Source organism: Oncorhynchus mykiss, chromosome 26 (genome assembly GCF_013265735.2).
Source record: "Oncorhynchus mykiss isolate Arlee chromosome 26, USDA_OmykA_1.1, whole genome shotgun sequence".
NCBI classification, from domain to species: domain Eukaryota; kingdom Metazoa; phylum Chordata; class Actinopteri; order Salmoniformes; family Salmonidae; genus Oncorhynchus; species Oncorhynchus mykiss.
The window spans coordinates 31,352,696-31,379,787 of record NC_048590.1 but is presented as its reverse complement, the minus strand read 5'-3'; the positions used below and the strand labels follow the sequence as shown (position 1 = coordinate 31,379,787).

General features: G+C 44.4%; 2 protein-coding genes across 4 annotated transcripts; both read left to right on the top strand.

Moving 5' to 3' along the window:
* Nucleotides 1-1,078: 1,078 nt before the first annotated feature.
* Nucleotides 1,079-21,207, top strand: LOC118944535. Of its 2 annotated transcripts, none has more exons than XM_036964392.1 (6): nucleotides 1,079-1,932; nucleotides 2,060-2,190; nucleotides 2,653-2,809; nucleotides 19,621-19,682; nucleotides 19,871-19,957; nucleotides 20,061-21,207. In XM_036964392.1, the coding sequence occupies exons 1-6, from the start codon at nucleotides 1,539-1,541 to the stop codon at nucleotides 20,340-20,342; spliced, it is 1,113 nt and encodes a 370-aa protein (XP_036820287.1). In that variant the 5' UTR covers nucleotides 1,079-1,538; the 3' UTR covers nucleotides 20,343-21,207. The 2 variants fall into 2 exon arrangements, with proteins under 2 accessions (XP_036820287.1, XP_036820286.1); XM_036964391.1 differs by having other exon boundaries at nucleotides 2,042-2,190.
* LOC118944534 lies at nucleotides 7,333-10,634 on the top strand. Of its 2 annotated transcripts, none has more exons than XM_036964389.1 (6): nucleotides 7,333-8,036; nucleotides 8,162-8,292; nucleotides 8,758-8,947; nucleotides 9,044-9,105; nucleotides 9,294-9,380; nucleotides 9,483-10,634. In XM_036964389.1, the coding sequence occupies exons 1-6, from the start codon at nucleotides 7,643-7,645 to the stop codon at nucleotides 10,026-10,028; spliced, it is 1,410 nt and encodes a 469-aa protein (XP_036820284.1). In that variant the 5' UTR covers nucleotides 7,333-7,642; the 3' UTR covers nucleotides 10,029-10,634. The 2 variants fall into 2 exon arrangements, with proteins under 2 accessions (XP_036820284.1, XP_036820283.1); XM_036964388.1 differs by having other exon boundaries at nucleotides 8,144-8,292.
* Nucleotides 21,208-27,092: the final 5,885 nt, after the last annotated feature.

Below are 27,092 nucleotides of genomic sequence, written 5' to 3'. Positions count from 1 at the left end.
AGACATCAACTCTCTATTTTTCATATATCCATTTGTTTTGTCTTGTCCCATACACACCTGGTTTTCATTCCCTAATCATTATACATGCATTTAGCCCTCTGTTTCCCATCATGTCTTTGTGTGTAATTGTTTGTTTGGTATTGTGGATTATTACTTATGTCATGTTCCGTGTCTTTGGCACGTTATTGTTTTTATGTGCTATGTATTTCGGAAATGAATTAAAGTGTGCCTGTTCACTACACTCTGCTCTCCTGCACCTGACTTTGCCTCCCGTACACACCTTTGACAGTCATCTATGAACATTTGAACATCTTGGCTATGTTCTCTTACAATCTCCACCCGGCACAGCCAGAAGAGTACTGGCCTCCCCTCGTAGCCTGGTTTGTCTCTAGGGTTCTTCCTAGGTTCTGGCCTTTCTAGGGAGTTTTTCCTAGCCATCGTGCTTCTACACCTGCATTGCTTGCTGTTTGGGGGTTTAGGCTGGGTATCTGTACAGCACTTTGAGATATCAGCAGATGTACGAAGGGCTTCATAAATACATTTAATTTGATTTTATTTATAAATACATTTGATTTGACAGACAGGCTCTATTACGGTCTGTCAGCTGCTGTTTTTGCTGGCCCTGCTCATAGGACATGATGGACAGTGTGTGTGTGTCCGTGTCTTCAGTAATGTGTGTGTGCATGCGTTCTTAGAAATGCATGCGTGGTTGCGCGTGTGTGTGTGTGTGTGTGTGTGTGTGTGTGTGTGTGTGTGCATGTGGTGTGTGTTTGTGCGTGCATACCTGCAAACCTATCGTTAGTGGTCTGAGTGAAATGGATAAACTACTGTGATACATCCAGGTGCCTCCAGAGGTGTTAGGCTATCATGTTCTGTGAGCTTTTATCACTAATCACCTCTGCTGATGACACACAGAGTAATTATCAGGCTGACATGTAGCACTTAAAAGCTGACACTAACAGGTGCTGAGCCAGGGAGGCTTGCTGTCTCTAATGCTACATGTGGCGGCGATCTGTTTTTAATAGTGCAAACATAGAGGAGGTATGAATAGACGTGTTGCCATGACTCTTGCCCATTGTGCTGCATGTATTCACTGAGTCGACTCTTGGACTACAACAACATTGTATTCTGATTGCCAACAGTAGTAGTCTGTTGAATGTGGCACTTGATAATCAACTGTATAACCATACTCATTGTGGAGTGATTGACCTGTGCTCAGCCACTCTCTCCTTGCAACATGATGCAGGCAAAGTATGAGAAAATCAACTGCTGCAATAGGGTGAAGGCAGAGGTTGAATATGAGTACAGGCAGAGAGAGAGAGGTAGAGAGAAGGAAAGAGAGAGACAGACATACAGTGGTAGGATCTTAATTTGATCCAGCAGGAAAATACAGACATACAGGCAGACTAGGTCCATAGAAATAGGCTGTTCCAGTGTTCTGGGTGGATATGTGGATAGGTAACTAACTTGGTGATGTCACAATGCCCCTTTACCAGGGAAGGAGAACTAGTTGTTATAAGGGAACATTATGAGGTAACATGTTGCCACGGAAACACACTTATGTCATAATCTCAGACCACATTAAAACGGTCAGACAAGCTCAGGTAGAGCGCATTAGCTACATTCGAACGATCTCTCAACCTATAACTGATTTGATTGATTACAACAGTACACTACCTTGTCGTGACATGGGTCAGAGACTAAGTGACCCTGTCCCTGAGGTATCCCGTAGGGAGAAACCAAAGGAGACACAGGAACATAAAGATAAACCCAAGGAGAAGAGGATCCCTCAAGCCCTGACCTTTCTTCAGCTGTTTACACTGCTGAGCTGCGTCAAGGTGAAGAAAACACCCTTTGATCCCTCCCAGAGTGGTGATGGGAGAAAGGGAACAACGATAAACGATACAAACAACAATAATGACTCTGAAACTGGTGAGTGTTAGGAGGTGTATATTGATTAGTGCTGCTACATAGTACAATTATCTAGGCTTGACTTGGAAAAAAAAACAGGTCATGTGTCTTAGAAATGTTTCACTTACAGGCTTGGACTACTCTGCAGGTGACGTGAAAAGGATCAAGGACAAGAGTAAAGGAAAGGTTGGAGGAGAGAAACATAGCATTGAATCTCAGGACCACAAATGCAGAACGACACAGGAAAAAGAAAAAGACATTAAACAAAGACCTAACTCGGTAAGACATCCAAACTTGCTTATTAATGAGGATTAACCAATGCATTTGACAACTGATAATGACCACAATAAGGAAAACAGAGCATTGACATGGCTTGACAAATGTGATAATGTCACAATGCCCCTTCGGATGGGGTAGGCCCTAATAGTTATTAGGAAAAGTCTAAACAGAATCCATGGAACGTCCCAACTCTGACCTTTGACGTTGAAATTGAAATGGTTAAGGTAAGGGTTAGGGTTAAGGTAGGGGTTAAGGTTAGGGTTTAGGGTAGGGATGTCCCAAGGATCACGGACAGCACTAACCCTAGTTTTTATGGGGTAACATTTTGACATGGAAACACACTTAGGAAATAATATTTGTTGCCAATCAAGCTGGAGCTCATTGGCTACGTATATTCAACATTGATATTGTAGTTTGAAATGTCAGTAGATTTCTAACTGATGTACTGATTGCGACACTGAGGTCTCCCCTGAGGAGCAAGCAAAGGAGACCCAGCAGAAAGAGAAGAAGAAGAGCATCCATCCAGCTGTGGCGGCCCTGCAACTGTTCACTCTCTTCTGCTGTGGTGGGAAAGTCAAGCTGAGGAAGGACCAGGACAACGATAATGCATCTGATACTGGTGAGTGTTATGGGGTGTCTGCTGATTAGATATAGAATGAGATTGGCTTCACTTGGAAGAACATGTCTTCAAAATCAAAATGTCTAATCTACACAGGTTCAGACTTGTCTGGAGGTGATGTTACAACCAAAAGGGTCAAGGACAATAGTAATGGAAAGGTGGGCAGGGAGAAAGATCGGACTGAAGTTCAGCTGTTGAAATCATCTCAGGACCACGAACCCGTAAGTACAACACCAGAAACAGACAAGGGAACTAATTCAGGACAAAGACCTAACTCTGTGAAACAACCAAACATGCTGTATCATATTTTATTGTGAGCAAAAGATCTTTCCCATAATGCGGTGTTATCATTGGGTGTTACAATTGTGTTGTGCAGGAAAATCAAAGGACACCCCGGCAAGTGAAGACCCCTGTGGAGGAAATTTACATAAGACCTGACTCCCCGACTCTACCACGTGCCCACGTAAGTTACTGAAACCTAAATTACTATACGGACAGACAGAGATTCAAACATGAGACAATTTCCCCTCTGACCTCAACCTAACCACCCTTCTCCTCCGGGTAGAGCTCCCTCTCTCAGTTTTCCCTGGCTCGGAACCTGGCCATCCTCCCTCTGGAGTGGCAGCTACCCGGAGTCCCTCTGCCCACCTCGTCTATGGCAACTAGGACAGAGAGAACGCCATCCTCTACCAACACTTCGACACATGCGCAGATGGAAACACAGACATCAGATATGAACACAGACACACAGACCACCACTTCTACCTCTCAGAGCCAGATCTCCATGGTCTCATCGGAGACCATGATAGATCTTCACACGCCAGACTACATTAACCAGACCTCCACTCTTGACATGGCACTGACCCCTGAGAGCACTAAGGACATGATCACTACTGATGAGGATGTGAAGGATGACTCTGCTAAAGATTTGATCTCCACCCTAACAGACACCTCTATGGAGAAATCCATCAGTGAGACCAGCCTGAAAGACCTCATCGCTGAGTATGAAGATGACAATGAGCTGAAGGATATGGCTGCCTCCGCTACCACTGCTACTGATAATGACAATGAGGATGCAATGCTGCTGGAGATTGCAGCACTTTTTGACTGATTACATGTTGACAGTGGAGACCGAGCTGCCTCTGCATCTCTGAAGAGCCAATAGGCCTAATGAACATTTCAATGTAGCAAAAGCTATACTTTGATCAATTAATAAAACATTTTTTCTGCAGCAAATTTTCACTACGGTTGATATGTGACGCAGCATGTTTAGATTAGACCTATTTGTTTGAATTCACCAAAAATAACAAATATTACTGCCAAGGGAACAATCAAACTACTACAGGTAGGGGAGATTGAATATATCAGCATAGAGTTCATTTGGACAATAATGATCCATAAGCATATTGCATTCTGTAATGTATGAAATAACATTCACCCACAGCGAATACAAATCAGACGTGTTCTATTTTCTCCCTCGGTCCTTCCCTCCCACATCCTGAAGAGGTTTAGATCGTCATGTTATCCAGCCCTTAAACTGTTTAGCATTTTAATAACACCTCGCAAACTCAGGGCCTAATTACCTTTGTTACACATGCATCAAATAGAGTCCTCCTGTCACCACATATCTGAGCCACCTGAAGATGCTTTGTTACTGGTGGGTTTCCAACAGATTACAGGGAGATTGGTTAAGTAATTCAACCTAAATAAGGATGGTGGGAACATCCTCATACTACAGCACATCATTCTCTTTGCCTATATTACAGGAGGGGAGGATATATTGGTGTCATCAGAGTAATTGATTAGCACACATACTGTATGTGTCGTTTTATCACCTTGAATGGTGACAGAATAGAGAGCTTTGAAACTATTGAATTAAGTATTAAAATACCAGGTGAAAAATACTCCGTTAGTAAATCACTTTGAGAATTTAGGTATTTTATGAATTCTCACAGGGAAGATTTCGGTCAAACTGCACTTTTCTGTCTCTGTCATGCCTGTGGTCTGCATGGATAATGAGCTGAGAGAAGCAGTAGTAGCAGCACATCGTTTAGGGCTACAGCCAAGCTGTCCCTCACCTGAGAAACCCCCTAGTTGTACACGAGTGCACTATCCACAATAAAGATGAGCCTGACATCAACATACTGTTGACAAAGTAGACTTGGAACTAAATCAACATAACATAGATACTGTACATGTATGTAATTAAGCATGACGTTTCTGAGGATTGTTAATCTAGAAAAGATGCAGAACATATTAACTCTGAAAGGGGAGGGAGAGAAGAGAGGGGGATGACTGGGTGGATATAGAGGAGAGACAGTAGGAGGGATGGTGAGATGTATCCATCTATGAATTCAAATATTAATCTACCCAATAAGGAGATCAAAGTGTCTCTCACCCAAATGTACACACAGACATGCACGTATACACACCTACACACAAAAACACACACACGCTCATCACAGTGATCTAGTTACAATGACATTGAGAGAAGCCATTTCTTTCCTCTAGAGACAGCAACATTGATGAGGTCTCCAACAAGAAGTGACCAGTCTATCCTCAGGGGGATACTACTGACAACACAATGAAAATGGGTGTGGTTATATCCTGCCTGTTTGGCCCTGTCCGGGGGTATCGTCGGATGGGGTCACATTGTCTCCCGACCCCTCCTGTCTCAGCCTCCAGTATTTATGCTGCAGTAGAGTATGTGTCGCGGGGCTAGGGTCAGTCTGTGATATCTGGAGTATTTCTCCTGTCTTATCCGGCGTCCTGTGTGAATTTAAGTATGCTCTCTCTAATTCTCTCTCTCTCTTTCTCTCTTTCTTTCTTTCTTTCTTTCTTTCCTACTTTCTTTCTTTCTTTCTCTTGGAGGACCTGAGCCCTAGGACCATGCCTCAGAACTACCTGGCCTGATGACTCCTTGCTGTCCCCAGTCCATCTGGCCGTGCTGCTGCTCCAGTTTAAACTTTTCTGCCTGCGGCTATGGAACCCTGACCTGTTCACCATACGTGCTACTTGTCCCAGAACTTCTGTTTTCAACTCTCTAGAGACAGCAGGAGCAGTAGAGATACTCTGAATGATCGGCTATGAAAAGCTAACTGACATTTACTCCTGAGGTTCTGACCTGTTGCACCCTCGACAACCACTGTGATTATTATTATTTGACCCTGCTGGTCATTGTCACGACCTCCGCCGAAGTCGGCTCCTCTCCTTGTTCGGGCTGCGTTCAGCGATGGACATCACCGGCTTTCTAGCCATCACCGCTCCATTTTTCAGATATCCATTTGTTTTGTCTTGTCCCATACACACCTGGTTTTCTTTCCCTAATCATTCTACATGTATTTAGCCCTCTGTTTCCCATCATGTCTTTGTGTGTAATTGTTTGTTTGGTATTGTGGATTATTACTTATGTCATGTTCCGTGTCTTTGGCACGTTATTGTTTTTATGTGCTATGTATTTTGGAAAGGAATTAAAGTGTGCCTGTTCACTACACTCTGCTCTCCTGCACCTGACTTTGCCTCCCGTACACACCTTTGACAGTCATCTATGAACATTTGAACATCTTTGCTATGTTCTGTTACAATCTCCACCCGGCACAGCCAGAAGAGTACTGGCCTCCCCTCATAACCTGGTTTATCTCTAGGGTTCTTCCTAGGTTCTGGCCTTTCTAGGGAGTTTTTCCTAGCCATCGATCTTCTACACCTGCATTGCTTGCTGTTTGGGGGTTTAGGCTGGGTATCTGTACAGCACTTTGAGATATCAGCAGATGTAAGAAGGGCTTCATAAATACATTTGATTTGATTTATTATTACATTTGATTTGACAGACAGGCTCTATTACGGTCTGTCAGCTGCTGTTTTTGCTGGCCCTGTCTTTACCCTGCTCATAGGACATGATGGACAGTGTGTGTGTGTCCGTGTCTTCAGTAATGTGTGTGTGCATGCGTTCTTAGAAATGCATGCGTGGTTGCAAACACATAAATGTGTGTGTGTGCATGTGGTGTGTGTGCGCGTGTGCGTGTGCGTGTGTGTGTGCGTGTGTGTGTGTGTGCGTGTGGTGTGTGTTTGTGCGTGCATACCTGAAAACCTATCGTTAGTGGTCTGAGTGAAATGGATAAACTACTGTGATACATCCAGGTGCCTCCAGAGGTGTTAGCCTATCATGTTCTGTGAGCTTTTATCACTAATCACCTCTGCTGATGACACACAGAGTAATTATCAGGCTGACATGTAGCACTTAAAAGCTGACACTAACAGGTGCTGAGCCAGGGAGGCTTGCTGTCTCTAATGCTACATGTGGCGGCGATCTGCTTTTAATAGTGCAAACATAGAGGAGGTATGAATAGACGTGATGTCATGACTCTTGCCCATTGTGCTGCATGTATTCACCGAGTCGACTCTTGGACTACAACAACATTGTATTCTGATTGCCAACAGTAGTAGTCTGTTGAATGTGGCACTTGATAATCAACTGTATAATCATACTCATTGTGGAGTGATTGACCTGTGCTCGGTCACTCTCTCCTTGCAACATGATGCAGGCAAATTATGAGAAAATCAACTGCTGCAATAGGGTGAAGGCAGAGGTTGAATATGAGTACAGGCAGAGAGAGAGAGGTAGAGAGAAGGAAAGAGAGAGACAGACATACAGTGGTAGGATCTTAATTTGATCCAGCAGGAAAATACAGACATACAGGCAGACTAGGTCCATAGAAATAGGCCGTTCCAGTGTTCTGGGTGGATATGTGGATAGGTAACTAACTTGGTGATGTCACAATGCCCCTTTACCAGGGAAGGAGAACTAGTTGTTATAAGGGAACATTATGAGGTAACATGTTGCCACGGAAACACACTTATGTCATAATATCAGACCACATTGAAACGGTCAGACAAGCTCAGGTAGAGCGCATTAGCTACATTCGAACGATTTCTCAACCTATAACTGATTTGATTGATTACAACGGTACACTACCTTGTCGTGACATGGGTCAGAGACTAAGTGACCCTGTCCCTGAGGCATCCCATAGGGAGAAATCAAAGGAGACACAGGAACATAAAGATAAACCCAAGGAGAAGAGGATCCCTCAAGCCCTGACCTTTCTTCAGCTGTTTACACTGCTGAGCTGCGTCAAGGTGAAGAAAACACCCTTTGATCCCTCCCAGAGTGGTGATGGGACAAAGGGAACAACGATAAACGATACAAACAACAATAATGACTCTGAAACTGGTGAGTGTTAGGAGGTGTATATTGATTAGTGTTGCTACATAGTACAATTATCTGGGCTTCACTTGGAAAAAAACAGGTCATGTGTCTTAGAAACGTTTCACTTACAGGCTTGGACTACTCTGCAGGTGACGTGAAAAGGATCAAGGACAAGAGTAAAGGAAAGGTTGGAGGAGAGAAACATAGCATTGAATCTCAGGACCACAAATGCAGAACGACACAGGAAAAAGAAAAAGACATTAAACAAAGACCTAACTCGGTAAGACATCCAAACTTGCTTATTAATGAGGATTAACCAATGCATTTGACAACTGATAATGACCACATTAAGGAAAACACAGCATATTGTGTTGAAACTGATCCTTTGACATGGCTTGACAAATGTGACAATGTCACAATGCCCCTTCGGATGGGGTAGGCCCTAATAATTATTAGGAAAAGTCTAAACAGAATCCATGGAATGTCCCAACTCTGACCTTGGTTAAGGTAAGGGTTAAGATTAAGGTAGGGGTTAAGGTTAGGGTTTAGGGTAGGGACGTCCCAAGGATCACGGATAGCACTAACCCTAGTTATTATGGGGTAACATTTTGACATGGAAACACACTTAGGAAATAATATTTGTTGCCAATGAAGCTAGAGCTCATTGGCTACCCATATTCAACATTGATATCGTAGTTTTAAATGTCAGTAGATTTCTAACTGATGTACTGATTGCGACACTGAGGTCTTCCCTGAGGAGCAAGCAAAGGAGACCCAGAAGAAAGAGAAGAAGAAGAGCATCCATCCAGCTGTGGCGGCCCTGCAGCTGTTCACTCTCTTCTGCTGTGGTGGGAAAGTCAAGCTGAGGAAGACTCGTCCCTCTCAGAACAGACTGAGTAGAAAGGATCAGGACAAAGATAATGCATCTGATACTGGTGAGTGTTATGGGGTGTCTGCTGATTAGATATAGAATGAGATTGGCTTCACTTGGAAGAACGTGTCTTCAAAATCAAAATGTATAATCTACACAGGTTCAGACTTGTCTGGAGGTGATGTTACAACCAAAAGGGTCAAGGACAAGAGAAATGGAAAGGTGGGCAGGGAGAAAGACCGGATTGAAGTTCAGCTGTTGAAATCATCTCAGGACCACAAGGGAACTAATTCAGGACAAAGACCTAACTCTGTGAAACAACCAAACATGCTGTATCATATTTTATTGTGAGCAAAAGATCTTTCCCATAATGTGGTGTTATCATTGGGTGTTACAATTGTGTTGTGCAGGAAAATCAAAGGACACCCCGGCAAGTGAAGACCCCTGTGGAGGAAATGTACATAAGACCTGACTCTCCGACTCTACCACGTGCCCACGTAAGTTACTGAAACCTAAATTACTATACGGACAGACAGAGATTCAAACATGAGACAATTTCCCCTCTGACCTCAACCTAACCACCCTTCTCCTCCGGGTAGAGCTCCCTCTCTCAGTTTTCCCTGGCTCGGAACCTGGCCATCCTCCCTCTGGAGTGGCAGCTACCCGGAGTCCCTCTGCCCACCTCGTCTATGGCAACTAGGACAGAGAGAACGCCATCCTCTACCAACACTTCGACACATGCGCAGATGGAAACACAGACATCAGATATGAACACAGACACACAGACCACCACTTCTACCTCTCAGAGCCAGATCTCCATGGTCTCATCGGAGACCATGATAGATCTTCACACGTCAGACTCCATTACCCAGACCTCCACTCTTGACATGGCACTGACCCCTGAGAGCACTAAGGACATGATCACTACTGATGAGGATGTGAAGGATGACTCTGCTAAAGATTTGATCTCCACCCTAACAGACACCTCTATGGAGAAATCCATCAGTGAGACCAGCCTGAAAGACCTCATTGCTGAGTATGAAGATGACAATGAGCTGAAGGATATGGCTGCCTCCGCTACCCCTGCTACTGATAATGCCAATGAGGATGCAATGCTGCTGGAGATTGCAGCACTTTTTGACTGATTACATGTTGACAGTGGAGACCGAGCTGCCTCTGCATCTCTGAAGAGCCAATAGGCCTAATGAACATTTCAATGTAGCAAAAGCTATACTTTGATCAATTAATAAAACATTTTTTCTGCAGCAAATTTTCACTACGGTTGATATGTGACGCAGCATGTTTAGATTAGACCTATTTGTTTGAATTCACCAAAAGTAATAAATATTACTGCCAAGGGAACAATCAAACTACTACAGGTAGGGGAGAGTGAATATATCAGCATAGAGTTCATTTGGACAATAATGATCCATAAGCATATTGCATTCTGTAATGTATGAAATAACATTCACCCACAGCGAATACAAATCAGACGTGTTCTATTTTCTCCCTCTGTCCTTCCCTCCCACATCCTGATGAGGTTTAGATCGTCATGTTATCCAGCCCTTAAACTGTTTAGCATTTTAATAACACCTCGCAAACTCAGGGCCTAATTACCTTTGTTACACATGCATCAAATAGAGTCCTCCTGTCACCACATATCTGAGCCACCTGAAGATGCTTTGTTACTGGTGGGTTTCCAACAGATTACAGGGAGATTGGTTAAGTAAGTCAACCTAAATAAGGATGGTGGGAACATCCTTTTTTACTAGAGATATGTGATTTCCTTGACATATCAGGCGAACAGAGAAGAGATGTTCAAAACAAATCCCGCATATCATTAATGACTCACATTATGATGTTCCTTGAAAGAGAGGAAGTCGCAGAGTTAGAAAATGGCGGCATGTCGGAATTGTTGCTACTTAAAGACGAAATGACAGAGATGATTAGTGGCATAGATAACAAAACAGGGCAAACTGACTATGATATTGAACCAGCCGGAACACATCACAGAATAGAGGAACTGAGAACTATAACTCCACAACACAAGCCAGTGATTCTCTGCGTCAGCCCCAACCCCATGCCAATCTTCAGGGGAGCGTGCCGCTCTCACCAAATGCACAGCCCAGCTCATACTTGCGTAAAGAGTTTAAAATTTCTGGTCAGATAGGTGAACCGGGCCAGAAAGAAAAACAGATTTTTTCCAGCCTTGCCCATCAGATCGAAAATGGACTTAACAGAGGCTATCCTGAGGTAGAAATAGTAGACGCAGTAGTCAGGGCTATTTCTCCAGGCTCACAGCTACGCAGCTACTTGGAAGGTAAACCCCAGCTAACTCTTCCCACACTTAGATGTATCCTGCGTTCCCACTTCCAAGAGAAGAGTGCAACAGAGCTTTACAAACAGCTAGCTTCAGAAGCACAGCATAGCAAGGAGACCCCTCAAAGCTTCCTGATGCGCGTTTTAGATTTGAGGCAAAAAGTACTGTTTGCATCCCAGGAGTCAGAATCAGGGCTTAAGTATGACCCTGCTCTAGTCCAGAGCATGTGTTTACACACAGTCCTTACGGGTCTCCAGAGTGACAGTATCAGGATAGACATGCAGCCTCTCCTGCTAGAGAGCGAAACATCAGATGAGGTTTTGTTAGAGAAGCTTAACATTGCTTGTGCTAATGAGATAGAAAGACGAAACAAAAAGCGGTTTAATGCCCCACAGCCTGCTACAACTGTAAGTGTAGTCCAGTTAGAAGATACACCATCTGCAAAGTGTCCTGTGAAGGAAGCCAAAGCTAAGATACCCGCAGAACTGTTAACAGAGTTAGCTGAACTTAAGACAGGTGTAGCTTCTCTACAAGGTCTCAGTGCAGAGATTGCTCACATTAAGAAGACATTACAGCAGCCTATGTTTCAGTCACCGCCTTGTGCCTATGCCCCACCCCCAGTTAGGAGGCCAGATAGGGACCCCCAGGCACCTATTTCCCAGCAGCAGTATTGCAGCAACTACAGTCGGTCTCAAGCACCTGACCCTGCGCAGCATCAATATGCACCTAACCGGTATACCAACCACTCTGCTCAAGCTCCAAGGAGGTGTTTTGTCTGCCAGCAGGCCAGAACAGATGCACGATGCACACACTGCTTCCGATGTGGGAGTGGAGAACATTTTCAAGCTGGATGTAAAATCCGGGGAGCCAGACCATCAAGGGAGGCCCCTTTAAACGGAAATGGGTTACCGCTGAGGGACGAGTGTTAACCGTAGGTACCAAAACGTCCCAGAAATGTGTAAATTGTGCCAGAGAAGAGTCATTTGAGAACCTGAAACAATGTTCATCATGTAAAGAGACACTGTACTGTTCCAAAGTATGTCAAAACCAACATTGGAATAAACATAAGGAAAAATACACTCACCTGAAAATTGACTCTACCAGTGAAAGGTTTTCCTACACAGAGGAAAATGCCCACTCCTTACTATCCCTAGCTCAAGGTTGCCACCCCCAGTGAATCACCTCGCTAGTCGGCAGACAGTGCCTTATTGAGTGTCACCTGAATCGCCACCACCTCCAAGCTCTATGGGACACAGGATCTCGGGTATCGGTCATTGATGAACGATGGAAAGAGGAATCTCTCCCAAACGCAAGGCTGAGAGATGTTTCAGAAATCCTGGACTCACCTGATGATCTAAGGTTGACTGCAGCAAATGGGACTGAAATGCCATACCTGGGATGGATTGAAACAACTTTTCGGCTAGCCTCTGAAACTGACCAAACAAAGGAACTGATCATCCCAGTGCTGGTACTGAAAGGCTGTCACCTATCTCATCCCATCATAGGTTTCAATGTTATCGAGCACATCCTGACAATGACCGAAAAGACTACACGATACAGTACAGTAAAAATAGCTTTCCCAAGCCTGAAAAGAAACAAGGTGAGAGCTTTTATACAGGCTGTTAGCGCAGAACAGACAGATGAATACGCAGTGAAAACCAAGAAAGAGAAGGTTGCTGTACCAAAACACAGTAGCATTCAGATTGAGTGCCGTGTAGCTTCCCAGCCTTTCAAAGATGACATGACAATGCTTTTCCAGCCAGACCTGAACCCGCAGTGGCCAGACGACCTTGAGTTCTTTGACACACTAGTCAGTCAGGAAAGGTGTTTTTCCAGTTATCCTGCTTGATGTCTCTAACCCCACTGACCACGACATTGCCCTGCTAGGACGCACAATAATCGGTACAGTACAAACCATTATGACTGTGTTACCTGCCCAAGTCTTTGAAAAAACTGTCATCCCAGCCACAGTGAATCACACCAGCGTTCGAACCCCATGTACTGCTACTGAACAGTGGGATCCACCAGTAGGTTTAACTCACCTAACCGAAGAGCAGAGAGAGGATGTTAGGCAAATGCTTAGAGAAGAGTGTCACTCCTTCTCCAGGTCAGACAATGACATTGGCTGCATTGAACGATTGAAAATGACTATTTCTCTAAAGGACTCTGAACCAGTAAAGCGCACATACATGTCAGTGCCCAGGCCACTGTATCAGGAGATGAAGGGTTACCTTTATGACCTCATAGTCCAGGGCTGGGTTAGGAAGTCAAACTCTTCATATTCTTCACCTGTCGTGTGCATTCGTAAAAAGGACGGGACCCTCCGGTTGTGTATAGATTACAGAGACCTGAACAGAAAGACACATCCCAACCGCCAGCCCATCCCTCGGGTCCAAGACATCATGGACAGTTTAGGTGGTAATTCCTGGTTCTCCCTCTTAGATCAGGGAAAAGCGTATCACCAGGGGTTCATCTCTGAAGAAAGCAGACCACTGACAGCATTTGTGACACCGTGGGGACTCTATGAGTGGATACGTATGCCATTCGGCCTCATGAACGCTCCTGCAGCTTTTCAGCAGTGTATGGAGGAGTGTTTGGAAGGGCTCCGGGATAACATCTGCATTCCTTATCTGGACGACACGCTAGTTTTCAGTAAAACATTCGACAGCCATGTGAATGATGTGCAAAAAGTTTTGCAGCGTCTCAGAGAGTATGGCATTAAACTCAAACCAAGTAAGTGTGATCTCTTTAAACCCCAGGTCCGTTATTTGGGCAGAATAGTGTCTGCAGAGGGCAGCCGAGTTGACCCAGCCGATTTTGAAGCAGTAAGAGCATTGAAAGAAATCAGACCAGAGACTGTAGGCCAGCTCAGAAAAATGCTTGGTTTACTCACTTACTACAGACAGTACATCAAATACTTTTCTAGGAGTGCCAGCTGCCTGTATGACCTCCTGAAAGCAGATTCAGAGAAAATACCTGACCACCCACGGAAAACAAAAACAAAGAAAGTAAGTCATGTGGTGCCCTCAAACAAGCCAATCCTGTGGACTGACCAGCATCAACAGGCACTGGAACAGCTGATTGAGTGTTTGCTTCACCCACCAGTTTTAGGTTTCCCTGATTTCACTCAGCCATTTGTTGTACACACTGATGCGTCACACCAAGGCTTGGGAGCAGTTCTTTATCAAAAGTAAGAGGGGAAGCTTAGGGTCATGTCTTATGGCTCTCGAACCTTAACAGCAGCGGAGAAGAACTATCACTACCACTCGAGCAAGCTAGAATTTCTAGCTCTAAAATGGGCAATCACTGATAAGTTCCATGATTATTTGTACTATGCTCCGACCTTCACTGTATACAGCGATAACAACCCACTTCCAGGTGGGTTGCAGACTTGGCTGATTTCCACTTTACAATAAAGTACAGGCCAGGCAGAGAGAACGGTGATGCAGATGCTTTGTCAAGGATGCCACTGGATGTAGAGTCACTGATGAGAGAATGTTCTGAGGAGCTTCCACCAGACACCATTGCCGCCGCGATACAAGCAGTTGAGGTACAGAAAGAGGCTGTTGTACCTTGGTCATTTTCAGCTGCATCGATGTCAGTATTAGCTGAAGGTGAGACAACCACTGCAACAACCATCTCGATCCCAAAAGATGGGATAAGAGAAGCACAAGAATCTGATCCGGTCATCCGTCCTGTGCTCAATTTCAAACTGTCTGGTTCCAAACCGCCAGTTAAAGAGCAAAAGAAATTCAGTCCAAAGACAAAATGCCTATTCAGGAGAATGGGACAAATTGACAGTAGACAGTGATGGCATTCTGTACAGAATCACTACAGCCCGCAAGCAGTTAGTTCTACCAGAGCAGTACAAAGGTAAAGTGATGGAAGAGTTGAACAATAACATGGGACACCAAGGTACTGACCGCACTGTATCACTAGTACGTGACCGCTTCTTCTGGCCATATATGCAATCTGACATCGAGCACTATGTGACTAAAACTTGTAGCTGTGTCAAGCAGAAAAAGCCAGCCCATGCAACAAGAGCTCCTCTGGCAAACATTGTGACAACACAGCCATTTGAAGTGGTATGTATAGACTTCCTTCATCTCGACAGATGCAAAGGGGGATATGAGTACATCCTCGTGGTTGTTGATCATTTTACACGTTTCACTCAAGCCTACGCCACCACATCAAAGTCAGGTAAAACTGCTGCAAATCTCATCTTCAATGACTTTGCCCTGAAGTTTGGGTTCCCGTCCCGCATCCACCATGACCAAGGGGGAGAATTTGAAAATCAGTTGTTCCATCAGTTAAAGAAACTCAGTGGCATGGCGGGGTCCAGGACAACACCCTATCACCCGATGGGAAACGGTCAAGCGGAACGCATGAACAGAACATTGTTGCAAATGTTAAAGACACTAACTGAGCCACAAAAGTCAAATTGGAAGGAGTCTCTGAACAAACTGGTTTATGCCTATAACTGCACCCGTTGCGAAGTGACTGGCTATTCACCATTTTATCTTCTGTTTGGGAGATCACCCAGGCTTCCAGTTGATATGCTCTTTGGATTGTGCACAGAGGCAGGTTCCAGTAACCAGCGAGAATACGTGGAGAACAGGAAACGAGGGATGGAAGAAGCATACGCCATTGCAAATGAAAATGCTCAGAAAGCCGCTGAAAGAAGTAAGAAGTACTATGACACTAAAGTTAGGAGTTCAGTGCTACAGCCTGGCGAGCGAGTTCTGATTAAAAACCTGACACCAAGAGGAGGACCAGGAAAACTCCGTAACTATTGGGAAGATACAATTCACACAGTGGTGAGACAAATGGGTTCAGACCTGCCGATTTATGAATTTAGACCAGAAAAGGGTAGGGGACGCTCCAGGGTCCTGCACAGAAATCTGCTCATGTCCTGTGACCACTTACCTTTTGAGACACAACCAGAAATGACCAAAGTGGACAAAAGTCAGAAAACGAGGAGAAACCAGCCTGCATCACAGACTCTAGATTCTGATGAAGACAGTGGGGATGAATATGACCTTCATCATGAGCCGCTACAGGTTCCCACATCTCCTACAGTACCTGAGGAGAGGAATGCTGAACCAGCGAGAGTGGGAACACAGGCCCCCAACAGTGAAACAGACAGTTGCAGTGCCAGTCCCTGATACGCTACCAGCACAGCCTCTTGTTGAAAAGCGGCTGGAGGAGACAACAACAGTTAAAGAAAATTTGCCTGATGATCATCCACCAAGTGCCTTTCCTTCATATACTGATGCTGCTGAACCTGAGGAACCAGCCTACCAGCTGCCACAAAGAGAGAGACACCCTCCAAGACGTATCACCTATGATCAGCTTGGTATCCCTTCCTGCTACAGTATACAGCCACAGCCACAGTTGTTCCCTGTCTACTCTGCACCAGGACTGGTTCCATGGCTGCCATCACTACAGCAATGTTACTTTCAGCCACCTTACATGTATGGGCTTCAGCAAACATGAGGCTACAGAGTTGACATGTTTGACCATGGACTACTGTCTGATTTCACAGACTGTCAAAAGAGACAATTTGCAGACTATGCATATAGATCATTAAAATTGATGGACTGTTGATCAATAGTATGAGAAAAGACTGCTTATGTTATATAGCTGGTCAACAGATATGGACTGTGAATATAACTTGTTAGCTATATTTGAACTGTGACCCTTGACCTCTGCTCAAGTACTACCTTACAGAAGAGGATTTTCTAGGTCCAGTGCATACGGACTGTTGAAGAAGACAATGTTGGTAATGTTGGGACAACATTTATTTTGTCGGCGAGAGTGTGACAGGTTAAAGGAAATATTCATAGCCTGTTATACATTAAAAAGTATTAGTAAGTTCATAGGATGTGGATCTTAAAACATCTAAGGTTAAAAAGATGCATTCAGTATTAGTTGATAGAGATTGATAACATTCATATAATTGTGTTAAAGTTAAAATCTGTCAAAGGGTACGAATTGTGAGTAATGTGTAAACGTTATATTGATTATTTTATTTTGTGGTGCCTAAAAGTGTTAATCTGTGATCTACGAAATGCTCTTAATCTATGAGCCGGAGATCGATTGCTCTGGTCTCCACCCATATTCCTGGGGAAAATCGCAGTCTTTTCTCATTACACTAAACTTTGAATTGAGAATACAACACCGTATCACTCTCGTGATTATTTCTCCCCTGATTTCAGGGGCGTAACATGTGTGTGTGCATGTGGTGTGTGTTTGTGCGTGCATACCTGCAAACCTATCGTTAGTGGTCTGAGTGAAATGGATAAACTACTGTGATACATCCAGGTGCCTCCAGAGGTGTTAGCCTATCATGTTATGTTAGCTTTTATCACTAATCTCCTCTGCTGATGACACACAGAGTAATTATCAGGCTGACATGTAGCACTTAAAAGCTGACACTAACAGGTGCTGAGCCAGGGAGGCTTGCTGTCTCTAATGCTACATGTGGCGGCGATCTGCTTTTAATAGTGCAAACATAGAGGAGGTATGAATAGACGTGTTGCCATGACTCTTGCCCATTGTGCTGCATGTATTCACTGAGTCGACTCTTGGACTACAACAACATTGTATTCTGATTGCCAACAGTAGTAGTCTGTTGAATGTGGCACTTGATAATCAACTGTATAATCATACTCATTGTGGAGTGATTGACCTGTGCTCAGCCACTCTCTCCTTGCAACATGATGCAGGCAAATTATGAGAAAATCAACTGCTGCAATAGGGTGAAGGCAGAGGTTGAATATGAGTACAGGCAGAGAGAGAGAGGTAGAGAGAAGGAAAGAGAGAGACAGACATACAGTGGTAGGATCTTAATTTGATCCAGCAGGAAAATACAGACATACAGACTTTCTCCATAGAAATTGGCTGTTCCAGTGTTCTGGGTGGATATGTGGCTAGGTAACTAACTTGGTGATGTCACAATGCCCCTTTACCAGGGAAGGAGAACTAGTTGTTATACGGGAACATTATGAGGTAACATGTTGCCACGGAAACACACTTATGTCATAATCTCAGACCACATTAAAACGGTCAGACAAGCTCAGGTAGAGCGCATTAGCTACATTCAAACGATCTCCCAACCTATAATTGATTTGATTGATTACAACAGTACACTACCTTGTCGTGACATGGGTCAGAGACTAAGTGACCCTGTCCCTGAAGTATCCCATAGGGAGAAACCAAAGGAGACACAGGAACATAAAGATAAACCCAAGGAGAAGAGGATCCCTCAAGCCCTGACCTTTCTTCAGCTGTTTACACTGCTGAGCTGCGTCAAGGTGAAGAAAACACCCTTTGATCCCTCCCAGAGTGGTGATGGGAGAAAGGGAACAACGATAAACGATACAAACAACAATAATGACTCTGATACTGGTGAGTGTTAGGAGGTGTATATTGATTAGTGCTGCTACATAGTACAATTATCTAGGCTTCACTTGGAAAAAAACAGGTCATGTGTCTTAGAAACGTTTCACTTACAGGCTTGGACTACTCTGCAGGTGACGTGAAAAGGATCAAGGACAAGAGTAAAGGAAAGGTTGGAGGAGAGAAACATAGCATTGAATCTCAGGACCACAAATGCAGAACGACACAGGAAAAAGAAAAAGACATTAAACAAAGACCTAACTCGGTAAGACATCCAAACTTGCTTATTAATGAGGATTAACCAATGCATTTGACAACTGATAATGACCACAATAAGGAAAAGACAACATATTGTGTTGAATCTGATCCTTTGACATGGCTTGACAAATGTGACAATGTCACAATGCCCCTTCGGATGTGGTATGCCCTAATAGTTATTAGGAAAAGTCTAAACAGAATCCATGGAATGTCCCAACTCTGACCGTGGTTAAGGTAAGGGTTAAGATTAAGGTAGGGGTTAAGGTTAGGGTTTAGGGTAGGGACGTCCCAAGGATCACGGATAGCACTAACCCTAGTTATTATGGGGTAACATTTTGACATGGAAACACACTTAGGAAATAATATTTGTTGCCAATGAAGCTAGAGCTCATTGGCTACCTATATTCAACATTGATATCGTAGTTTGAAATGTCAGTAGATTTCTAACTGATGTACTGATTGAGACACTGAGGTCTTTCCTTAGGAGCAAGCAAAGGAGACCCAGCAGAAAGAGAAGAAGAAGAGCATCCATCCAGCTGTGGCGGCCCTGCAGCTGTTCACTCTCTTCTGCTGTGGTGGGAAAGTCAAGCTGAGGAAGACTCGTCCCTCTCAGAACAGACAGAGTAGAAAGGACCAGGACAAAGATAATGCATCTGATACTGGTGAGTGTTATGGGGTGTCTGCTGATTAGATATAGAATGAGATTGGCTTCACTTGGAAGAATGTGTCTTCAAAATCAAAATGTCTAATCTACACAGGTTCAGACTTGTCTGGAGGTGATGTTACAACCAAAAGGGTCAAGGACAAGAGTAATGGAAAGGTGGGCAGGGAGAAAGACCGGATTGAAGTTCAGCTGTTGAAATCTTCTCAGGACCACAAGGGAACTAATTCAGGACAAAGACCTAACTCTGTGAAACAACCAAACATGCTGTATCATATTTTATTGTGAGCAAAAGATCTTTCCCATAATGCTGTGTTATCATTGGGTGTTACAATTGTGTTGTGCAGGAAAATCAAAGGACACCCCGGCAAGTGAAGACCCCTGTGGAGGAAATGTACATAAGACCTGACTCTCCGACTCTACCACGTGCCCACGTAAGTTACTGAAACCTAAATTACTATACGGACAGACAGAGATTAAAGCATCTAGACAATTTCCCCTCTGACCTCAACCTAACCACCCTTTTCCTCCGGGTAGAGCTCCCTCTCTCAATTTTCCCTGGCTCGGAACCTGGCCATCCTCCCGCTGGAGTGGCAGCTACCCGGAGTCCCTCTGCCCACCTCGTCTATGGCAACTAGGACAGAGAGAACCCCATCCTCTACCAACACTTCGACACATGCGCAGATGGAAACACAGAGATCAGATATGAACACAAACACAGACCACTTCTACCTCTCAGAGCCAGATCTCCATGGTCTCATCGGAGACCATGATAGATCTTCACACGTCAGACTCCATTACCCAGACCTCCACTCTTGACATGGCACTGACCCCTGAGAGCACTAAGGACATGATCACTACTGATGAGGATGTGAAGGATGACTCTGCTAAAGATTTGATCTCCACCCTAACAGACACCTCTATGGAGAAATCCATCAGTGAGACCAGCCTGAAAGACCTCATTGCTGAGTATGAAGATGACAATGAGCTGAAGGATATGGCTGCCTCCGCTACCCCTGCTACTGATAATGCCAATGAGGATGCAATGCTGCTGGAGATTGCAGCACTTTTTGACTGATTACATGTTGACAGTGGAGACCGAGCTGCCTCTGCATCTCTGAAGAGCCAATAGGCCTAATGAACATTTCAATGTAGCAAAAGCTATACTTTGATCAATTAATAAAACATTTTTTCTGCAGCAAATTTTCACTACGGTTGATATGTGACGCAGCATGTTTAGATTAGACCTATTTGTTTGAATTCACCAAAAGTAATAAATATTACTGCCAAGGGAACAATCAAACTACTACAGGTAGGGGAGAGTGAATATATCAGCATAGAGTTCATTTGGACAATAATGATCCATAAGCATATTGCATTCTGTAATGTATGAAATAACATTCACCCACAGCGAATACAAATCAGACGTGTTCTATTTTCTCCCTCTGTCCTTCCCTCCCACATCCTGATGAGGTTTAGATCGTCATGTTATCCAGCCCTTAAACTGTTTAGCATTTTAATAACACCTCGCAAACTCAGGGCCTAATTACCTTTGTTACACATGCATCAAATAGAGTCCTCCTGTCACCACATATCTGAGCCACCTGAAGATGCTTTGTTACTGGTGGGTTTCCAACAGATTACAGGGAGATTGGTTAAGTAAGTCAACCTAAATAAGGATGGTGGGAACATCCTTTTTTACTAGAGATATGTGATTTCCTTGACATATCAGGCGAACAGAGAAGAGATGTTCAAAACAAATCCCGCATATCATTAATGACTCACATTATGATGTTCCTTGAAAGAGAGGAAGTCGCAGAGTTAGAAGATGGCGGCATGTCGGAATTGTTGCTACTTAAAGACGAAATGACAGAGATGATTAGTGGCATAGATAACAAAACAGGGCAAACTGACTATGATATTGAACCAGCCGGAACACATCACAGAATAGAGGAACTGAGAACTATAACTCCACAACACAAGCCAGTGATTCTCTGCGTCAGCCCCAACCCCATGCCAATCTTCAGGGGAGCGTGCCGCTCTCACCAAATGCACAGCCCAGCTCATACTTGCGTAAAGAGTTTAAAATTTCTGGTCAGATAGGTGAACCGGGCCAGAAAGAAAAACAGATTTTTTCCAGCCTTGCCCATCAGATCGAAAATGGACTTAACAGAGGCTATCCTGAGGTAGAAATAGTAGACGCAGTAGTCAGGGCTATTTCTCCAGGCTCACAGCTACGCAGCTACTTGGAAGGTAAACCCCAGCTAACTCTTCCCACACTTAGATGTATCCTGCGTTCCCACTTCCAAGAGAAGAGTGCAACAGAGCTTTACAAACAGCTAGCTTCAGAAGCACAGCATAGCAAGGAGACCCCTCAAAGCTTCCTGATGCGCGTTTTAGATTTGAGGCAAAAAGTACTGTTTGCATCCCAGGAGTCAGAATCAGGGCTTAAGTATGACCCTGCTCTAGTCCAGAGCATGTGTTTACACACAGTCCTTACGGGTCTCCAGAGTGACAGTATCAGGATAGACATGCAGCCTCTCCTGCTAGAGAGCGAAACATCAGATGAGGTTTTGTTAGAGAAGCTTAACATTGCTTGTGCTAATGAGATAGAAAGACGAAACAAAAAGCGGTTTAATGCCCCACAGCCTGCTACAACTGTAAGTGTAGTCCAGTTAGAAGATACACCATCTGCAAAGTGTCCTGTGAAGGAAGCCAAAGCTAAGATACCCGCAGAACTGTTAACAGAGTTAGCTGAACTTAAGACAGGTGTAGCTTCTCTACAAGGTCTCAGTGCAGAGATTGCTCACATTAAGGAGACATTACAGCAGCCTATGTTTCAGTCACCGCCTTGTGCCTATGCCCCACCCCCAGTTAGGAGGCCAGATAGGGACCCCAGGCACCTATTTCCCAGCAGCAGTATTGCAGCAACTACAGTCGGTCTCAAGCACCTGACCCTGCGCAGCATCAATATGCACCTAACCGGTATACCAACCACTCTGCTCAGCTCCAAGGAGGTGTTTTGTCTGCCAGCAGGCCAGAACAGATGCACGCTGCACACACTGCTTCCGATGTGGGAGTGGAGAACATTTTCAAGATGGATGTAAATTCCGGGGAGCCAGGCCATCAAGGGAGGCCCCTTTAAACGGAAATGGGTTACCGCTGAGGGACGAGTGTTAACCGTAGGTAGGTACCAAAACGTCCAAAACCTCCTTCTCCAGGTCAGACAATGACATTGGCTGCATTGAACGATTGAAAATGACTATTTCTCTAAAGGACTCTGAACCAGTAAAGCGCACATACATGTCAGTGCCCAGGCCACTGTATCAGGAGATGAAGGGTTACCTTTATGACCTCATAGTCCAGGGCTGGGTTAGGAAGTCAAACTCTTCATATTCTTCACCTGTCGTGTGCGTTCGTAAGAAGGACGGGACCCTCCGGTTGTGTATAGATTACAGAGACCTGAACAGAAAGACACATCCCAACCGCCAGCCCATCCCTCGGGTCCAAGACATCATGGACAGTTTAGGTGGTAATTCCTGGTTCTCCCTCTTAGATCAGGGAAAAGCGTATCACCAGGGGTTCATCTCTGAAGAAAGCAGACCACTGACAGCATTTGTGACACCGTGGGGACTCTATGAGTGGATACGTATGCCATTCGGCCTTATGAACGCTCCTGCAGCTTTTCAGCGGTGTATGGAGGAGTGTTTGGAAGGGCTCCGGGATAACATCTGCATTCCTTATCTGGACGACACGCTAGTTTTCAGTAAAACATTCGACAGCCATGTGAATGATGTGCGAAAAGTTTTGCAGCGTCTCAGAGAGTATGGCATTAAACTCAAACCAAGTAAGTGTGATCTCTTTAAACCCCAGGTCCGTTATTTGGGCAGAATAGTGTCTGCAGAGGGCAGCCGAGTTGACCCAGCCGATTTTGAAGCAGTAAGAGCATTGAAAGAAATCAGACCAGAGACTGTAGGCCAGCTCAGAAAAATGCTTGGTTTACTCACTTACTACAGACAGTACATCAAATACTTTTCTAGGAGTGCCAGCTGCCTGTATGACCTCCTGAAAGCAGATTCAGAGAAAATACCTGACCACCCACGGAAAACAAAAACAAAGAAAGTAAGTCATGTGGTGCCCTCAAACAAGCCAATCCTGTGGACTGACCAGCATCAACAGGCACTGGAACAGCTGATTGAGTGTTTGCTTCACCCACCAGTTTTAGGTTTCCCTGATTTCACTCAGCCATTTGTTGTACACACTGATGCGTCACACCAAGGCTTGGGAGCAGTTCTTTATCAAAAGTAAGAGGGGAAGCTTAGGGTCATGTCTTATGGCTCTCGAACCTTAACAGCAGCGGAGAAGAACTATCACTACCACTCGAGCAAGCTAGAATTTCTAGCTCTAAAATGGGCAATCACTGATAAGTTCCATGATTATTTGTACTATGCTCCGACCTTCACTGTATACAGCGATAACAACCCACTTCCAGGTGGGTTGCAGACTTGGCTGATTTCCACTTTACAATAAAGTACAGGCCAGGCAGAGAGAACGGTGATGCAGATGCTTTGTCAAGGATGCCACTGGATGTAGAGTCACTGATGAGAGAATGTTCTGAGGAGCTTCCACCAGACACCATTGCCGCCGCGATACAAGCAGTTGAGGTACAGAAAGAGGCTGTTGTACCTTGGTCATTTTCAGCTGCATCGATGTCAGTATTAGCTGAAGGTGAGACAACCACTGCAACAACCATCTCGATCCCAAAAGATGGGATAAGAGAAGCACAAGAATCTGATCCGGTCATCCGTCCTGTGCTCAATTTCAAACTGTCTGGTTCCAAACCGCCAGTTAAAGAGCAAAAGAAATTCAGTCCAAAGACAACATGCCTATTCAGAGAATGGGACAAATTGACAGTAGACAGTGATGGCATTCTGTACAGAATCACTACAGCCCGCAAGCAGTTAGTTCTACCAGAGCAGTACAAAGGTAAAGTGATGGAAGAGTTGAACAATAACATGGGACACCAAGGTACTGACCGCACTGTATCACTAGTACGTGACCGCTTCTTCTGGCCATATATGCAATCTGACATCGAGCACTATGTGACTAAAACTTGTAGCTGTGTCAAGCAGAAAAAGCCAGCCCATGCAACAAGAGCTCCTCTGACAAACATTGTGACAACACAGCCATTTGAAGTGGTATGTATAGACTTCCTTCATCTCGACAGATGCAAAGGGGGATATGAGTACATCCTCGTGGTTGTTGATCATTTTACACGTTTCACTCAAGCCTACACCACCACATCAAAGTCAGGTAAAACTGCTGCAAATCTCATCTTCAATGACTTTGCCCTGAAGTTTGGGTTCCCGTCCCGCATCCACCATGACCAAGGGGGAGAATTTGAAAATCAGTTGTTCCATCAGTTAAAGAAACTCAGTGGCATGGCGGGGTCCAGGACAACACCCTATCACCCGATGGGAAACGGTCAAGCGGAACGCATGAACAGAACATTGTTGCAAATGTTAAAGACACTAACTGAGCCACAAAAGTCAAATTGGAAGGAGTCTCTGAACAAACTGGTTTATGCCTATAACTGCACCCGTTGCGAAGTGACTGGCTATTCACCATTTTATCTTCTGTTTGGGAGATCACCCAGGCTTCCAGTTGATATGCTCTTTGGATTGTGCACAGAGGCAGGTTCCAGTAACCAGCGAGAATACGTGGAGAACTGGAAACGAGGGATGGAAGAAGCATACGCCATTGCAAATGAAAATGCTCAGAAAGCCGCTGAAAGAAGTAAGAAGTACTATGACACTAAAGTTAGGAGTTCAGTGCTACAGCCTGGCGAGCGAGTTCTGATTAAAAACCTGACACCAAGAGGAGGACCAGGAAAACTCCGTAACTATTGGGAAGATACAATTCACACAGTGGTGAGACAAATGGGTTCAGACCTGCCGATTTATGAATTTAGACCAGAAAAGGGTAGGGGACGCTCCAGGGTCCTGCACAGAAATCTGCTCATGTCCTGTGACCACTTACCTTTTGAGACACAACCAGAAATGACCAAAGTGGACAAAAGTCAGAAAACGAGGAGACACCAGCCTGCATCACAGACTCTAGATTCTGATGAAGACAATGGGGATGAATATGACCTTCATCATGAGCCGCTACAGGTTCCCACATCTCCTACAGTACCTGAGGAGAGGAATGCTGAACCAGCGAGAGTGGGAACACAGGCCCCCAACAGTGAAACAGACAGTTGCAGTGCCAGTCCCTGATACGCTACCAGCACAGCCTCTTGTTGAAAAGCGGCTGGAGGAGACAACAACAGTTAAAGAAAATTTGCCTGATGATCATCCACCAAGTGCCTTTCCTTCATATACTGATACTGCTGAACCTGAGGAACCAGCCTACCAGCTGCCACAAAGAGAGAGACACCCTCCAAGACGTATCACCTATGATCAGCTTGGTATCCCTTCCTGCTACAGTATACAGCCACAGCCACAGTTGTTCCCTGTCTACTCTGCACCAGGACTGGTTCCATGGCTGCCATCACTACAGTAATGTTTCTTTCAGCCACCTTACATGTATGGGCTTCAGCAAACATGAGGCTACAGAGTTGACATGTTTGACCATGGACTACTGTCTGATTTCACAGACTGTCAAAAGAGACAATTTGCAGACTATGCATATAGATCATTAAAATTGATGGACTGTTGATCAATAGTATGAGAAAAGACTGCTTATGTTATATAGCTGGTCAACAGATATGGACTGTGAATATAACTTGTTAGCTATATTTGAACTGTGACCCTTGACCTCTGCTCAAGTACTAATTTACAGAAGAGGATTTTCTAGGTCCAGTGCATACGGACTGTTGAAGAAGACAATGTTGGTAATGTTGGGACAACATTTATTTTGTCGGCGAGAGTGTGACAGGTTAAAGGAAATATTCATAGCCTGTTATACATTAAAAAGTATTAGTAAGTTCATAGGATGTGGATCTTAAAACATCTAAGGTTAAAAAGATGCATTCAGTATTAGTTGATAGAGATTGATAATATTCATATAATTGTGTTAAAGTTAAAATCTGTCAAAGGGTACAAATTGTGAGAGTATTGTGTAAACGTTATATTGATTACTTTATTTTGTGGTGCCTAAAAGTGTTAATCTGTGATCTACGAAATGCTCTTAATCTATGAGCCGGAGATCGATTGCTCTGGTCTCCACCCATATTCCTGGGGAAAATCGCAGTCTTTTCTCATTACACTAAACTTTGAATTGAGAATACAACACCGTATCACTCTCGTGATTATTTCTCCCCTGATTTCAGGGGCGTAACATGTGTGTGTGCATGTGGTGTGTGTTTGTGCGTGCATACCTGCAAACCTATCGTTAGTGGTCTGAGTGAAATGGATAAACTACTGTGATACATCCAGGTGCCTCCAGAGGTGTTAGCCTATCATGTTCTGTTAGCTTTTATCACTAATCTCCTCTGCTGATGACACACAGAGTAATTATCAGGCTGACATGTAGCACTTAAAAGCTGACACTAACAGGTGCTGAGCC

What these genes read in the sequence shown, in the direction of transcription:
- LOC118944534 (XM_036964388.1), top strand. Translation starts at nt 7,643, where the DNA reads ATGTTGCCACGGAAACACACTTATGTCATAATATCAGACCACATTGAA. An exon ending in TTAAACAAAGACCTAACTCG is followed by an intron (nt 8,293 to 8,757) that starts GTAAGACATCCA and finishes TGCGACACTGAG; the next exon opens with GTCTTCCCTGAGGAGCAAGC. An exon ending in AGGACAAGAGAAATGGAAAG is followed by an intron (nt 9,106 to 9,293) that starts GTGGGCAGGGAG and finishes TGTGTTGTGCAG; the next exon opens with GAAAATCAAAGGACACCCCG.
- LOC118944535 (XM_036964391.1), top strand. Translation starts at nt 1,539, where the DNA reads ATGTTGCCACGGAAACACACTTATGTCATAATCTCAGACCACATTAAA. An exon ending in TTAAACAAAGACCTAACTCG is followed by an intron (nt 2,191 to 2,652) that starts GTAAGACATCCA and finishes TGCGACACTGAG; the next exon opens with GTCTCCCCTGAGGAGCAAGC. An exon ending in CGACTCTACCACGTGCCCAC is followed by an intron (nt 19,958 to 20,060) that starts GTAAGTTACTGA and finishes TCCTCCGGGTAG; the next exon opens with AGCTCCCTCTCTCAATTTTC.